At 39.1% G+C, this 15,281-nt stretch overlaps 1 protein-coding gene across 1 annotated transcript in view; it reads right to left on the bottom strand.

The window, feature by feature from the left end:
• Positions 1 to 15,281, bottom strand: part of Cstf3 (cleavage stimulation factor subunit 3) — a 79,942-nt gene that overhangs the window by 15,157 nt on the left and 49,504 nt on the right. Inside the window, exons 4-11 of the mRNA XM_070032638.1 lie at positions 10,136 to 10,168; positions 8,606 to 8,703; positions 7,488 to 7,554; positions 7,374 to 7,408; positions 7,106 to 7,232; positions 5,341 to 5,418; positions 4,389 to 4,551; positions 250 to 359 (exon numbers count right to left, since the gene is read on the bottom strand). Of these exons, the coding sequence (XP_069888739.1) occupies positions 250 to 359; positions 4,389 to 4,551; positions 5,341 to 5,418; positions 7,106 to 7,232; positions 7,374 to 7,408; positions 7,488 to 7,554; positions 8,606 to 8,703; positions 10,136 to 10,168 (711 nt within the window). The remainder of the gene's footprint in view (positions 1 to 249; positions 360 to 4,388; positions 4,552 to 5,340; positions 5,419 to 7,105; positions 7,233 to 7,373; positions 7,409 to 7,487; positions 7,555 to 8,605; positions 8,704 to 10,135; positions 10,169 to 15,281) is intronic.

The following is a 15,281-nucleotide window of genomic DNA, read 5'->3' as shown; positions in this document are numbered from 1 at the left end:
GCGCTCTACCACTTGAGCCACAGTGCCACTTCCGGCTTTTTTCATTATTGCTTAAGTGGTGCTGAGGAATGGAACCCAGGGCCTCAGGCATGCAAGTTAAGTGCTCTACCACTGAGCCATCTTCCCAGACCCCTAATCATGTAAGTCTAATCATGTATGAGTACCATTAAGATTCATACTGACATAATATAACAAGTTTAAACACATTTAATAACCAAAGACCAAAGAAAAGATGGAAGGAATACTTACGCCCTTCTCTGCAAGCAGTTTACTTGACTGCTCCAGATACTGGGCAGCTTCATACCAAATATCAGGATGATGGCCTAACACAAGCAGGCACTGTTCATAAGCAAACATAACTAAGGGAAGACATGTACAAACAACATTCAGTTAAAATAAGTATTTGAAAAACTATCAACATAAGCATCACAACCAAATTATAAGGCTTAGATAGAGGCCTCAATAACAAATAACTAAAACAAAATTAGTAATTTTACAAGGCATCAGCGACTCATACCTATAATAATCCTAGTTACTTTTAGATCTCAATTCTAGGCTAGTTTGGACAGAAAAGTTCATGAGACTCCAACTCAATGGAAGAAGCTGGGTGTAGTGGCACGCACCTGTCATCTCAGCTCTGACAAAAAGCCTATAATAGGCTGATCATGACACCCAGGCACAAGTCTAACAGGAAGTAAGACCCTACAAAAATAACCAGTGCAGAAAAAGGCTGAAGGCATACTTCAGTGGTAGGGTACCTGATTAGCAAGTATAAGGGCCTGAGTTAAAATCCCCGTAGCAAGTGTGCACATGCATGTGTGCACACACACATATACATAATCAGTAAACTTTAGCATAAATATCCACCAAAGCCCAATCTGTCCATTATTTACTAGGGTATTATCTATTGAACACCAACTACATGCTAATACTTACTGAGCACCAACTAACATTAAAGTAAAACCCAGGGGCTGGGAAGGTGGCTCAGTGGTAGAGCGCTTGCCTTGCATGCATGAGGCCCTGGGTTTGATTTCTCAGCACCACATAAGCAAAAAGAAAAAAGCCGGAAGTGGCGCTGTGGCTCAAGTGGTAGAGCGCTAGCCTTGAGCTGAAGAGCTGAGGGACAGCACCCAGGCCCAGGCCCAGAGTTCAGGCCCCACAACCAGACCCCAAAAAAATAAAAAAAAAGTAAAACCCAAAGGAACAGAAGCTGGTCACATGAGAAAGTAGAGCAGAGAAAGTAGAGCTCTACCAGAGAAAGGATAGGATTAGATAGAAAACCAGTAAAGCAAAGAAAGCAGCATTTACAAAGGCGTAACTTACAGTGAGGGAGCAGGGAAAAACTGAAGAGTAGTCTGGCAGTGGCAGAGTAGTTTGCATCACACTAACTGTACTGAATAGAAAAACTATAAACTGAGGGCTGGAGCTATAGCACTGTGGTAAAACATGTGCTTAGCATGCACCAAACCTTTGGTTCAATCCCCAGAGCTTTCCCTTTAAAACTATGTATCTCTATCTATCTATCTATCTATCTATCTATCTATCTATCTATCTATCTATCTATCTATCTATCTATCTCTATCTATCTATCTATCTATCTATCTATCTATCTATCTATCTATCTATCTATCTATCTATCTATCTATCTATCATCTACAAGTACAAAAAAAACACCCCAAAAACCTGATTAAATTGCACTGGAAAATAACCAAAATGAAGCAGAAATCAGAGTAGATTTAGTTGTTGATTAAAAGGTAGCACTGAGGGGCTGGGAAGATGGCTCAGTGGTACAGCGCTTGCCTTGCATGCATGAGGCCCTGGATTTGATTCCTCAGCACCACATAAGCAAAAATGAAAAAAGCTGGAAGTGGCACTATGGCTCAAGTGGTAGAGCACTAGCCTTGAGCTGAACAGCTGAGGGACAGCGCCCAGGCCCAGAGTTCAGACCCCACGACCAGACCCCCCCCCCAAAAAAAAGGTAGCACTGAGATCCATATTTAATAAGCTGTTTTTCTTGAAGAGTACACCCATGTGTTTGCAACTAGATGTCTAGTCAAGTTCTGCAGTTTTACTGATTGAAGTGATATGGAATTCTTGGTTATGAGACTATCTAGAAACTAGAAATGTCTGTGGAAGTTCCCAAAAGAAAAGTGCCAGAATATTTGCAAATCCTCAGCCAATCCTTGAAATGTACATACACAGGAAAGAATACAAAACACTCAGTGGAAAGCAAAAATGAAGGGCTGAGAGAGTTGAATAGCTGTCTCCACTGATAACTAGAAGAGGCAAGTTAGAATTTGAAATCTACCTGGTTAAAAGATCTGGATAAACACTTTGGACTTTTCCATTATGCTTTAGGACAAAAACTTTATCCCAAGACTAAGGGATTTACTCTTAGGTAAAAAAATTAAAACTGAGCCAGGCTTCACGCCTGTAATCCTAGCTACTCAGGAGGCTGAGATCAGAGGATCACAATTTAAAGCCAGCCTATGAAGGAAAGTCTGTGAGACTTTTTTTTTTTTTGGTCGTGGGGCTTGAACTCTGGGCCTGGGTGCTGTCTCTCAATTCTTCAGCTCAAGGCTAGCACTCTACCACTTGAGCCACAGCACTACTTCCAGCCTTTTCTGCTTATGTGGTGCTGAGGAATTGAACTCAGGGCCTCATGCATGCAAGGCAATCACTCTGCCACTGAGCCACCTTCCCAGTTCCCCCCCCCCGCACCCCCTCACCCCAGGACTCTTATCTCCAATGAGCCACTAGAAAACTGGAAGTGGAGCTGTGGCTCAAAGTAGGAGAGCACTAGCCTTGAGCAGAAGAGTTCAGAGACAGCACCCAGGCCCAAAGTTCCAGCCCACAACTAACAAACAACAACAACAAAACCCCCTAAAACTGATTTATTATAATAGTATAAAACCAAGCCTCATTGCCAAGTGCTGGTGGCTCATACCTGTAATCCTAGATGCTCAGGAGGCTGAGATATGAGGATCACAATTCAAAGCCAGCCCAAGCAAGAAAGTCCGAGACTCTTGTTTCCAATTAGCCACCAACAAGTTGGACAAAAGGCCAGAAGTGGAGCTATGGGTCAAGTGGTAGAGCAGTAGCCTTGAGTACAGAGGGATAGGGCTTAGGCTCTAAGTTCAAGATCTAGGACTGGCACAAAAACAAAACCCCTAAACCACAAAGACAAAGTGGTCTTAAGTAATTCAGCTTCCTGTGAAATAGAACTCCACATTCTTCAAAGAAAGATAATAGGCTGGGAGATGGTGGCTCATGCCTGTAATCCTAGCTACTCAGGAGGCTGAGATCTGAGGATTGCGGTTCAAAGCCAGCCCGGGCAGGAAAGACTGTGAGACTCCTATCTCCAATAAACCACCAGAAAACCGGAAGTGGCACTGTAGCTCAAGTGGTAGAGTGCTCGCCTTGAGCTGAAGAGCGAGGGAGAGCGCCCAGGCCCAGAGTTCAAGCCCCACGACTGACAAAAAAAAAAAAGAAAAGAAAAGAAAAGAAAGATAATAGGAGCCACAAGAAAATGTGGTACATATATATAATGGAATTTTACTAATCTATTAGAATAATAGTACGTTATCTGCAGGGAAATGAATGGACCTAGAAAAAATTATGTTAAGTAAGTCAAACTCAGAGAGACAAATGGCACATGTTTTCTCATATGCAGAAGGAAGATCTAAAACACAAACATACATAACAACATATACAGGGCTCTATGCATATACATACAAACAAACCAACTAAAGGATGGTATGTATACTTAGGGGAGAGTCCCAAGGTGTAACTCCCTTGAACAATTAATGTACTGTTTTCCAAAATGTCAGGAAGCGTTAACATGTTTTTGGGCGCAGGGCAAAAAGAAGGCACAGGAATGGAGGAAGGAAGGGTGAGAGTCATTATAGTCAATATATATTATATAAAAAAATGAACTACATTTCTTGTGCATAAGGATGGGAAGAAGAACAACAGAATGGGAGACATTGATTAAGAAGCATTGTACTCATAACCTGACTTTAAAAATAGAGCATCAGAGGCTGGAGATGGGGCTCAGTGATTGAGTACCTGCTTAACAAGCACAAGGCCCTGAATTCAGTCCGAAGTACCACCATAAACAAACAAATCAATTTAAAAAAAAGAGCCTCAGCTGGACATAGTGGTACATGATTATAATCCTTGCTCGTAGAAGGCTAAGGAGTAGGATCACAAGTTCAGTGCCAACCTGGTCTACATAGTGACTTTGAGACAGCTACATATAGAGATCTTAGTGGTAAAAACAACAACAAAACTAAAACACCAAGAGCCTCAAGTAGTCTATGGGATTAATATCAAATGGCCTCTTGTCCATTTATTTAATTAGAATTCCAGCAGGGTTATCTTGTCACCTCTTTTTGTTATAAGAGTCTGATCCTCTGTACGAAGAGGGTTGCTCTTTTCCCACTGTATATACTTCTTCCACATATCTACTTGCTGAGCTTCTTGAGGAGTATTCTGAGGAGGCACTGAAGGAGCATTCCGATCCAAGCCTTTCATTACGGTCTCATATTCCTAACAACAAGAAGAATTCTTTGGTGAGCTGAGAACAACTTAGATACAGACTGGAGTTGATGAGATTGGAAAATTTTGTTAAAAATATCACTTGTAGGTTGGCCCCGGTGTTTCACACCTGTAATCCTAGCTATTCAGAGGAGGCTGAGATCTGAGGATCACAGTTTAAAGCCAGCCTCTGCAGGAAAGTCCGTGAGACTCTTATCTCCAGTTAACCACCAGAAAACCAGAAGTGGTGCTGTAGCTCAAGTGGTAGAGTGCTAGCCTTGAGCCAAAGAGCTCAGGAACAGCGAGCACCCAGGCCCAGAGTTCAAGCCCATGACCAACCAAAACAAAAACAAAAAAACCAACAACAAACAAAACAAAAACCCCCCACTTGTTAATATAATCTAAAAACTAAGAGTAGGGAAAAAGATAACAGAATATTACACACCCCAAAACAGGTTATCAGGAATGAGTTAACAGAAACCCATGGGCTCTGTCTGCAGGATCTATGAGGGTCTCTCTCGCTCTGGGATGTACTAGTTGACAGAGCAACATGACTGAGGACCTGTTGGCATAATGCCATCAGTAGAGAATCTGTTTTTAGAAGTATTTTATTGTAAATACACCATTTTCTCAGATAGATAATTATTAGTTGATATGGTGCTAATTATCTATAATTAGTTATCATTACTTAGGATTGCTAATGAAAGAAAATATCAATATTCATACAAAACAGGAAAGGAAAGCTTTGCTATACATAGAATTGATAATCATTAAAGTAAGTGGAATGATAGAATTCCATACCTTTGCTACACGTCTAGCATTCATGTAGTCTCTACTCCGATCTTCAATCATTTTTTTAGCTAAATGAATATTGATACCCTAAGAAAAAAGCAAAACCATACATTATTAATTTCTTGGAAGTCAATTCTAGGGATTAAATCTAGTGCAGCGTGTGCAGTGCAAATAGGCAAGTGTTCTGCCACTAAACCACATTTCCAACCTGAAAAAAATTATTTTTAAGTTGAATAATTATTATTATTATTATTTTTTTGTCGGTCGTGGGGCTTGAACTCTGGGCCTGGGCACTGTCCCTCAGCTCTTCAGCTCAAGGCGAGCGCTCTACCACTTGAGCTACAGCGCCACTTCCGGTTTTCTAGTGGTTTATTGGAGATAGGAGTCTCACGGTCTCTACTGCCCGGGCTGGCTTTGAACCGCGATCCTCAGATCTCAGCCTCCTGAGTATCTAGGATTACAGGCGTGAGCCACCAGCGCCCGGCTGAATAATTATTTTTTATGAGCTATCAGTGGTTTTTATAAATCACAAGTTTTTTTAAAAATAGGAAATAATTTGGCAAGGGTCATTATTTCTTATAAAAATGTTACTAATACAGTATAGCTTCATCTGGGTGAATAGTCATGATTGGTTGGTCTATCTATCTATCTATCTATCTATCTATCTATCTATCTATCTATCTATCTATCTACCTATCTCTCCTTTTGCTAACTAGGTGAGCACAGCTTAAAAAGGGGCCACAGGGAGCAAGGTACAAAGAAAGAAAGGAACAGTGAACTCATGCTTAGCAGCTTTCAGTGAGTTGTTGAAGAATTCCTGCTTCCAGGACCTTTTTAGGAGGTCCATGAGATTTAAAAAAAAAAAAAAAAATGTGTTTCTGGTTGTAGGGCTTGAACTCTGGGCCTGGCCCCTGTCACTGAGCTCTTTAGCTCAAGACTAGTTTTCTACTTCTCTGAGCCACAGTGCCACTTCCGGTTTTCTGGTTGTTAAGTGGAGATAAGAGTATCATGGAATCATGGATGTTCTTGCCTGGGCTGGCTTTGAACCCTGACACTCAGATCTGAGCTTCTTGATTAGCTAGGATTACAGGCATGAGCCACCAGCACCCAGGGAGATTAAAATATTTTTTACTTAAAACAGTATTTGTCTCTTTTTCTCTCACAAAAATACAGTGAAGTTTTACATTCAGTATCATAAATGATAAAATTTAGAAGCAGATATGAAAATTTGGGCTGGGTATGGTGACTTATACCTATAATCCTAGCTACTCAGAAGGTTGAGATCTCTGAAGATGAAGGTTTGAAGCCATCCCAGGCTCCAATTAATCAACAAAAAGTCAAAAGTGGAAATGTGGTTCAAGTGCCAGCCTTCACCTAAACAACTAACAAGAACAATAGGCCCCGAGTTCAAGCCATAATACTGGCACACACAAGAAAAGAAAATTTAGCTGCTTTCTATTCAGACATTAAAAAGATTTTCAAAATTATACTCAATGCTACCTTGCTAAATTGTTTCTTGTTTTGGAAAATACTTGCTTTTGATGCTACTTAGACTGAAATGTAAAGGGCATATTACTATTACTTTTAAGTGAACTAATAATAAATACAGAGATTTTTCTCAGCTTTAACTTCTAATATGAACAAACTCCCCAGAGACTATCTAACATTGATACTCAGGTATCTTATATTAAAAAGGCTAGATTCCACAAATTCACAATGGAAAAAAATTAAAATGTCTTGGCTTATCATAGTAAACTATTCTGGCTTAATTTACCTCTTCATACTTGTTATAGTCTCTCCAGAGCTGTTCGATGTTGATCATTGGATTAACACAACCTCGCTGATAAACTCTTCGAACAGCTGTTATCCTCTGATTTTCTGCGTAAGACCCAACAGCTTCCCTGAAATTGGATGAAAAATGTCACCAATTATATTATAGCTAATTCTAGATTAATTCTATTTATAGCCAATATTTTAACTATTTTTACTTATTTTTAATTTTTAATTTTAATTTTAATATTTTAAATGACAAAATTACTCACACGCCTTTTAAGAAATTGATGTAATCCACCCAAATCTAAGAAGTAAAACAAAATGTTAGTATCTTTCTTGACATTTTCAAATTTGTGTATATATTTTAATTTTTCTAACACTACCTGATAAGACATAATTTCCATTCCAATTTTATCCAGTGCAAAGTCATAAGCTTGAGCCATTTTTTCTCTGAAATATAAAGACACATTTAAAAATTTTTGTTATAAAAATATATTTATAATGAAAAGTATAACTTCCAATCACATGATTAGAACATCTGAACCTTTGCAATAAACAAAAATTAAAGGCATCTTTGGAAGTTATGAGTTCTTTTATGTTGTACTTGTCAAGGTCATTCATTTGTTTACTTTGCTTCCTTTATTTACTGCTTATGAGTTTATCAAAGATAAAGCCCATATCTTATTCAGTTTTATATCCTTTAAGTTGCCCAGTTTCATACCACATTTAGATGTGGAAATAGTTCTCTCAGTAAGTAGTAGGTAAGTTATACCTGAAGATCTATTACATTGGAAGTAAAATTAAGGGAGAAAGAAATTCAATATAAAATTGAGAGAGAAAAAAATAAAATAAAATAAAATGGAGAGAGAAAATACTTCAATACTTGTAAGTATAATCAGAAAAGATAATAGAGATAGAATTCTAATCATAGATATAATTTAACTTTGGTATATACAAAAATAGTATCTGAGAAGGTCCACTATTGAGATTCAGTAAAGATAGGTAGCAGCTAGGTATAAAGCATCCTGGGAAGTCAGCCAACTACACAGCATTTGCCTTAGTGGCACACTGCAACTATAACCTGACAAGCAAGAGTGGTGCCTGGACAAGTATGAAGATAGTTTTTGAGAAACTTTATCAAGCCTGTCAACAAAGTGGTTTGGTGTTGCAAATCCACAGTGCTTCTGCATAGAAAGGCATGGCCGATATAATTCTAATGCCAGACGGTTTCTTTGAAGCACTTTTGCTAATTTCCTAGAAAACCTAAGTTTTAATCTCCTCGTGATGTCAAGAAACAACAGAGTTAATGAGGAACTGACAATGTGCCTGGAGATGATTTGCAGTCTTTTAGGATCTAGATTTTATATTTAATAAGGGGAGGAAAGAAGGGAGAGTGATAGAGTTTGATGGAAATGTCAATGAACTCTCCCTTGTATAGATAACTAACATATGCTAATAAAAATAATCTTTAAAAAATAAAAAAGATCCTGATTTCACTTACTTGTAACTTGGTAGTTTACCCTTTGTTTCGCGAACATAGGAAAGGTAGCACTTCCATAAATCAATGTGTAAAACCTTCATAAGGCATCTCTGAAATAGCTTTAAACATAAGAAAATATTATCAGAATTCATAAAATAAAATTCATGTGTTGCCTGACATTGGTGGTTTACAACTGTAATCCTAACTATGCAGGAGTCTGTGATCTGAGGATGATGGTTCAAAGCCTGCCCAGGCAGAAAAGTCTGTAAGTACTCTGATCTCCAATTAGCCACCCAAAAGCCAGAAGTTGAGCTGTGGCTCAAGTGGTAGGGGGGAAAAAAAAAAAAGTAGGGCTGGGATGTAGCGCAGTGGTAATGCGCTAGCCTAGCAACTGCAACATCCTGGGTTTAATTCCCCATAAAAAAAAATCTGAATAGTGCCGGACGCTGGTGGCTCATGCCTGTAATCCTAGCTACTCAGGAGGCTGAGATCTGAGGATCGTGGTTCCAAGCCAGCCTGGGCAGGAGAGACTGTGAGACTCCTATCTCCAATAAACCACCAAAAAACTGGAAGTGGCGCTGTAGCTCAAGTGGTAGAGCGCTCGCCTTGAGCTGAAGAGCTGAGGGATAGCGCCCAGGTCTTGAGTTCAAGCCCCACAGCCGACCAAAAAAAAAAATCTGAATAGAATTTTGGGGCTGGGAAGGTGGCTCAGTGGTAGAGTGCTTGCCTTGCACACATGAGGCCCTGGGTTCAATTCCTCAGCACCATATAAGCAGAAAAAGCTGGAAGTGGTGCTTTGGCTCAAGTGGTAGAGCACTAGCCTTGAGCTGAAGAGCTGAGGGACAGCACCCAGGCCCAGAGTTCAGGCCCCACCACCAGCAAAAAAAAAAAAAAAAGTAACTCAGGGACACAGTCCATGCTGACTTCAAGCCCCAGGATTAACACACACAAAAAAAATAAACCCATGTACCAGTGAATAAAACACTATAGTTACAAAAATCCAGAACCTTTCCAGGAACTAATTTCTTTATTTAAAACAAATAACAATTTCCTTTTAGTTAAACATCACTCTCAAGCTCTATGCCAGTGGCTCATGCCTGAAATCCTAGCTACTCAGGAGGCTGAAATCTGCGGATCACAGTTCAAACAAGCCCAGGCAGGAATGTCTGTGAGACTCTAGTCTCCAATTAATCACCTGAAAACTAGAAGTGATGCTGTGGATCAGAGCAGTAGAGCACTAGCCTTGAGCTGAAGAGCTGAAGAGCTGAGGGACAGTGCCCAGGCCCCCAACAAAATAAAATAATTCTTGTGCTTTTGGTTGTAGAGCATACTTATTTTCTTTTTTTAAAATCCCAATCCTGCATAAACAAATACATAATCCTCCTTTTTGAGCATTTCTATGAATATTTTTAGAAAGTTAAGAAAGCTGAATGTGTACAATTCCTATATAATCACTAACAGCAGTTAATATTTTACTATCTCTGCCATATATGCACTTACATCTACATAAAATCCTCAGCATAAAACTCGAACTATTTTCAGAGAACTCACCTTTTCAACTTTGTCATAATTTTTAGCTTTAATCTGAAAAAAATAAAAAAGAACATTTACCATTATTTTTTAAGAGTATCAAAGAAATTTATGATTTTTTTATTTAACCAATTTTTAACCAACCTTGTACTTACTCCTCCCTACACTTTTTTTGTTGTTATTGTTCTTTAAGAATCAAGTAATAGAGGGCCAGACATGGAGGTACACAATTTAATCCCAGCTACTAAGATGGCAGTATAGGAAAACTGCAATCTGAGATCAACTCAAGCTGAGTCTCCTGGGTTTTGCCCAAAACTAGTCTTGGACCAAGAGCCTTCTACCTCCACCTGAGTGGATGAGATCACAAGTGTATGTCACCATGTCTAGGTTATTAGGTGAGATTGGGTCACTCATATTTGCCCAGGCTGGCCTTCAATCACAATCCTGAACCGCGTATCAAATAGCTAGGATACAGGTATAGTTACCATGCCTTTCCTCAGACAGTTCTGTCCTCTTAAGGAGGATAATTTCTGCAGTTTTCTGGCTGAAGGCTGCTGCAGATGAGAATTTTTTTTTTTCTTTTCATAGCTCACTCTTCCTCCCTGGAACTTATAAACGTTCATCTTAATCTTCAGTGTTTTTAAACTTTATATGTGAACAGAGGTGTCTGCTTTTCATTGTTTAGTAAGGCTTAGATTCACATTCTGCCTATCCACTTCACTTCCTTTTTCTTCATCTGAGTAAAGGAGTTAATTTTACTTATTTTGCAGGCTATACGGAAGATTCAAGGAGTTCTTTTTTTTTTTTTTATTGTGAAAATACTGCACAGAGGGGTTACAATTACATGGACAAAGTAATGAGTACATTTCTTATCAAGCATTGTTGCCTCCTCCTTTGTTTCCCCTTCCCATCCCTTCCCATTCTTAGCCTCCCGCCCCCCCTCCACCCATAAAGGAGTTCTTGTCTGGCAAATGAGCACTTGGTAACTGTCATTTATCATAAGCTTGGAATTCGGTATGCCCTAGAACCTATAAACTTGTGTCTTTTTCAATTAAAAAATTTTGGTTTTACAATTATAGTCCCCCTCTCCCATTTTAGAAGTCCCATTATATACTGCAGGTCTGCTGCTGCTGGTTCTATTCTCAAAATCAGTTTTTTTTTGTCCCTTCTTTTACGTTTTTGTTCAGATTTTAAAAAACATGTCTACTAGTTTCTCCAGGGTATGAAGCATCTGTGTGGTCATTTTCCTTCACTTAACCTACTTCTGTATTTGGTTTATATGTTAGCCAGGCACTGGTGGCTCACAATTGTAATCCTAGCTACTCAGGAGGCTGAGATCTGAGGATTGTGGTTCAAAGCCAGCTTCAAAGCCAGCCGGGGCAGGAAAAGTCCATGAGACTCTTTTCTCCAATAAACCACTCAGAAAACTGGAAGTGGCCTTGGCTCAAGTGGTAACTGGCCTTGAGCTGAAGAGCTAGCTAAGGGACAGTACCCAGGCCCAGAGTTTGAGCCCCACAACCCGGTGTTGAGGGGGAGAGGTTAATACCTCTTGTATAGTGTGAATCTATTACTCTGTTCTAGCAGTCTCTTTCTCTTCAGCAATTTATTTTGCTGGAGGTCTGTCCTGACAGCTTTAGTGTATATTCTTTTCTGTTTGCTGGAGCCTTAGGTGTACTTTCCTGCCTAGTCACTGAAGCTATGTTGGCAGTTGAGGAAAAGTTGTAGAGAGGACTTAACCTGCTTGGGTGATTGAGGGCCAGCCTGGGCTACATTCATGAGACTCTTTTTTTTTTTGGGGGGGGGTCCGTTCGTGGGGCTTGGGCACTGTCCCTCAGCTCTTCAGCTCAAGGCTAGCGCACTACCACTTGAGGCACAGTGCCACTTCCGGCTTTTTTCTTTTTGCTTATGTGGTGCTGAGGAATCGAACCCAGGGCCTCATGCATGCAAGGCAAGCGCTCTACCACTGAGCCACCTTCCCAGCCCTCATGAGACTCTTATCTCAAATTAACCACCCAAAAGCCAGAAGTGGAGGTGGTTCAAATGGTAGACTGCCAGCCTGGTATGAAAAAGCTCAGGGACAGTGCCAAGGTCACAGGTTCAAGCTTCAGTACCAGCAAGAACATACAACACAGTTATGGTTGGCATAGTGGTAAGGGTGGAGGAAGAATAGAAAAGAAAAAGAGATTATACTACTATATCCAGGCACCAGCTTGTACCTCTAATCCTAACTACTCAAAAGGCTGAAACATGGAGGATCAAAGTACTAAGCCAGATCAGGCAGAAAAAGCAGGCTGGAAGAGTGACTCAAGTGAGTGCCAGCAGAGCAAGTACATGGTCCTGAGTTCAAGCAAGCCTCCAGTAGAGACTATACTACAAAGTGGTGACATAACATAGCAGCTATAAGACCATTACTTAAAATATACCACTTATTAAAAAAAATCTTAGCAATATTGGGGTTTGAACTCAAAGCCTCGAGCTTGCTAAGCAGGGCACTCTACTACTTGTACCATAACCTCAGCATTTTTTTTTTTTTTGCTTCAGTTATTTTTCAGGCAGGTTCTTTTGCTTTTGCATGGGGCTGGCCTCAGATCACGATCCTACAATCTCTGGTCTCCCAAGTAGCTGGAACTAGAGATGAAAAATCACATCTAACTTACTGAGATGAAGTCTTGCTAATGTTTTGCCCTGGCTGGTCTCAAACCACAGTTCTCTCCATCTCCACCTCCTTAATAGCTGGATTATGAGTGTAATCCAACCTCATCTAAAAATAATTTTATTATCAACCTGTTTGGAAGACAAAATTTGTAGTGTGATAAAATGAATAAAATGATTACACTGTATGAACTACTAATCTTTCCCAGTGGAAATGACATCTATTTCAAAGGACTGTTCCAAGGAATGAAAGTATGCCAACTAATAAAAAGTATGAATTTGCAGCCAGAAAGAACAAAATTGTTACCTAGCCCCACTTGGCAGAAAAGGAAAGATTGGGTCCAGATCACATTAAAATCCATTATTAATGAGAGAAGTCGAGCACTCTATCTTCAGCTAGCCTATTACTAGATTATTTTTCTTCTTAGAGTACTATCCTAAGTATTATTTACTATTGCTTATATAAAACATCTAATCTGTGAGTTAAATACTTACATCTATTTAACATAGTTATGTGCACTTGAACAGAAACTTTTTATTCTATATAAATAAATAAAGCTTGGTTTAAATTTTTAAATTAAAAAAAATACATTGAAGTATTTTGTTCTGACATCTGGAATTTCAGATTTGTCATTAATAGAAAATGTATCCAGTTAAAACCCATTACATGCATATAAATAATTTTGCAAAGCTTATAGTGCTTGTATCCTTATTAAAATCAATGTCATGGAGCAGGTATGTAGGTATAACAGCTGTAATGTAATCCCAGAACTGGAAAAGAAGAGGAAGGAGGTTCTTGTAGGTCTAATTAGGCTCACAAGAATCCTGTCACAAAACAAAAATTGTGGGGTGGGACCAGAGATGTGGCTTAGTGTTAGAATATTACTTAGCATTCATGGGGCCTAGGTTAATCCTCAGCACCACGTGTGGGGGGGGGTATGGATAAAATGCTATGCAAGCTTTTGTTGTTATTGTTGGTCCAATGGAGTTTGCACTCAGGGACTAGGTGCTGTCCCTGAGCTCTTTGGTTCAAAGCTAAAGCTCTACCACTTTGAGCCACAGCTCTACTTCTGGTTTTCTGTTGGATAATTGAAGAGTCTTACAGGGACTTTCCTGCCCTGGCTGGTTTTGAACTGTGATCCTTACATCTCATCCTCCTGAGTAATTAGGATTACAGGCATGAGCTACCAGTGCCTGGTGTTATACAAATTTCGTTGGTTTACATAACATTACAAAACAATGGGAATGTAGCTCAGTAATAAAGTACCTAAATAACATGTTTTGAAGGCCTCAGTACCACTTTGAAAAAAATCATCTTTGCCTTCCTCAACTGTAACCCCTTTATACAACTACTCGATAAAAACAGTAATATTGAAAAACACCAAAAAAAAATCTTTGGGACTGCAGTTTATAGATTTAGTAGTACTGATCTAAAAATAAATTAACATTTATTTAATACCTGCTAATAATGTGTGTGTAAGAGAGAGACTGAATAATGAAATACAAATACTTTATATGGTATGGTAATAAAATGATTTTTTTCAAGATTTATATAATGTGGAGATGTGATTTTCATAGCTAAAAAAGAATAAAATTTGGGATTTTCAATATTAATTCTCTAATCTATCTATCTATCTATCTATCTATCTATCTATCTATCTATCTATCTATCTATCTATCTATCTACTGTTTGTCTGTTTTTTCAGTGTTGAAGATCACATCCTGTCTTGAACATGCTGGGTGAGTGCTCTAATACTGAGTAACACCCCAGCCCTGACATCTGAATTTCCTGTTATAGCAGGAATTTTTTGAATTGCAGCTTCCTAATAATAATTCTTATTTTACAGAATGGTAAAATGACTTAAAAAATGTAAAGATTGGTTAAACATTACATTTAACTAGATTCAGACAAGTGGCTATTTAGGGGATAGTAAAACAAATATAATACATTCAAAAATATAGATGATGTCTTCCTTATCCTTGTTCTTTTTTGCTGGTATAGGGGTTTGAATTACTTAGCTTGTTAAAGTGCTTGACCACTTGAGCCATGCCTTCAGCCCTTCCTAAGCCTTTAACACTTAAAAATTTTTGAGCCAGGCACCTTTGGCTCACGCCTGTAATCAAAGCTACTCAGGATGCTGAGATGTGAGGATTGCAGTTCAAACCCAGCGCAGGCAGGAAAGTCCATGAGGCTCTTATCTCCAATTAACCACCAGAAAACTGGAAATGGTGCCGTGGCTCAAGTGGTAGAGAACTTTCCTTGAGCTGAAGAGTTGAGGGACAGCACCCAGGCCCAGAGTTCAAGCCCCATGACCAACCAAAAATATATATATATTTTTTCCCAAGCTCTTAGTCACTTCCTGGGAATTAATGGGTCACCACTTGTCTTTTGGAATGAAAACTGGGGCTGAACAACTATTGAACTTTTTACTTTCAATGGATTGCTTAATTTTATAAGTTCAAGGCTAGCCTGAGTTACTTTCATAACAAGACACTGACAGTAGATTAATTACTC

Source organism: Dipodomys merriami, unplaced genomic scaffold, assembly GCF_024711535.1.
Source record: "Dipodomys merriami isolate MVZ:Mamm:240054 unplaced genomic scaffold, mDipMer1.0.p SCAF_21, whole genome shotgun sequence".
In the NCBI taxonomy this organism is placed as follows: domain Eukaryota; kingdom Metazoa; phylum Chordata; class Mammalia; order Rodentia; family Heteromyidae; genus Dipodomys; species Dipodomys merriami.
Note: the sequence above shows the minus strand (reverse complement) of the source record. Positions and strands in the feature narration are given on the sequence as shown.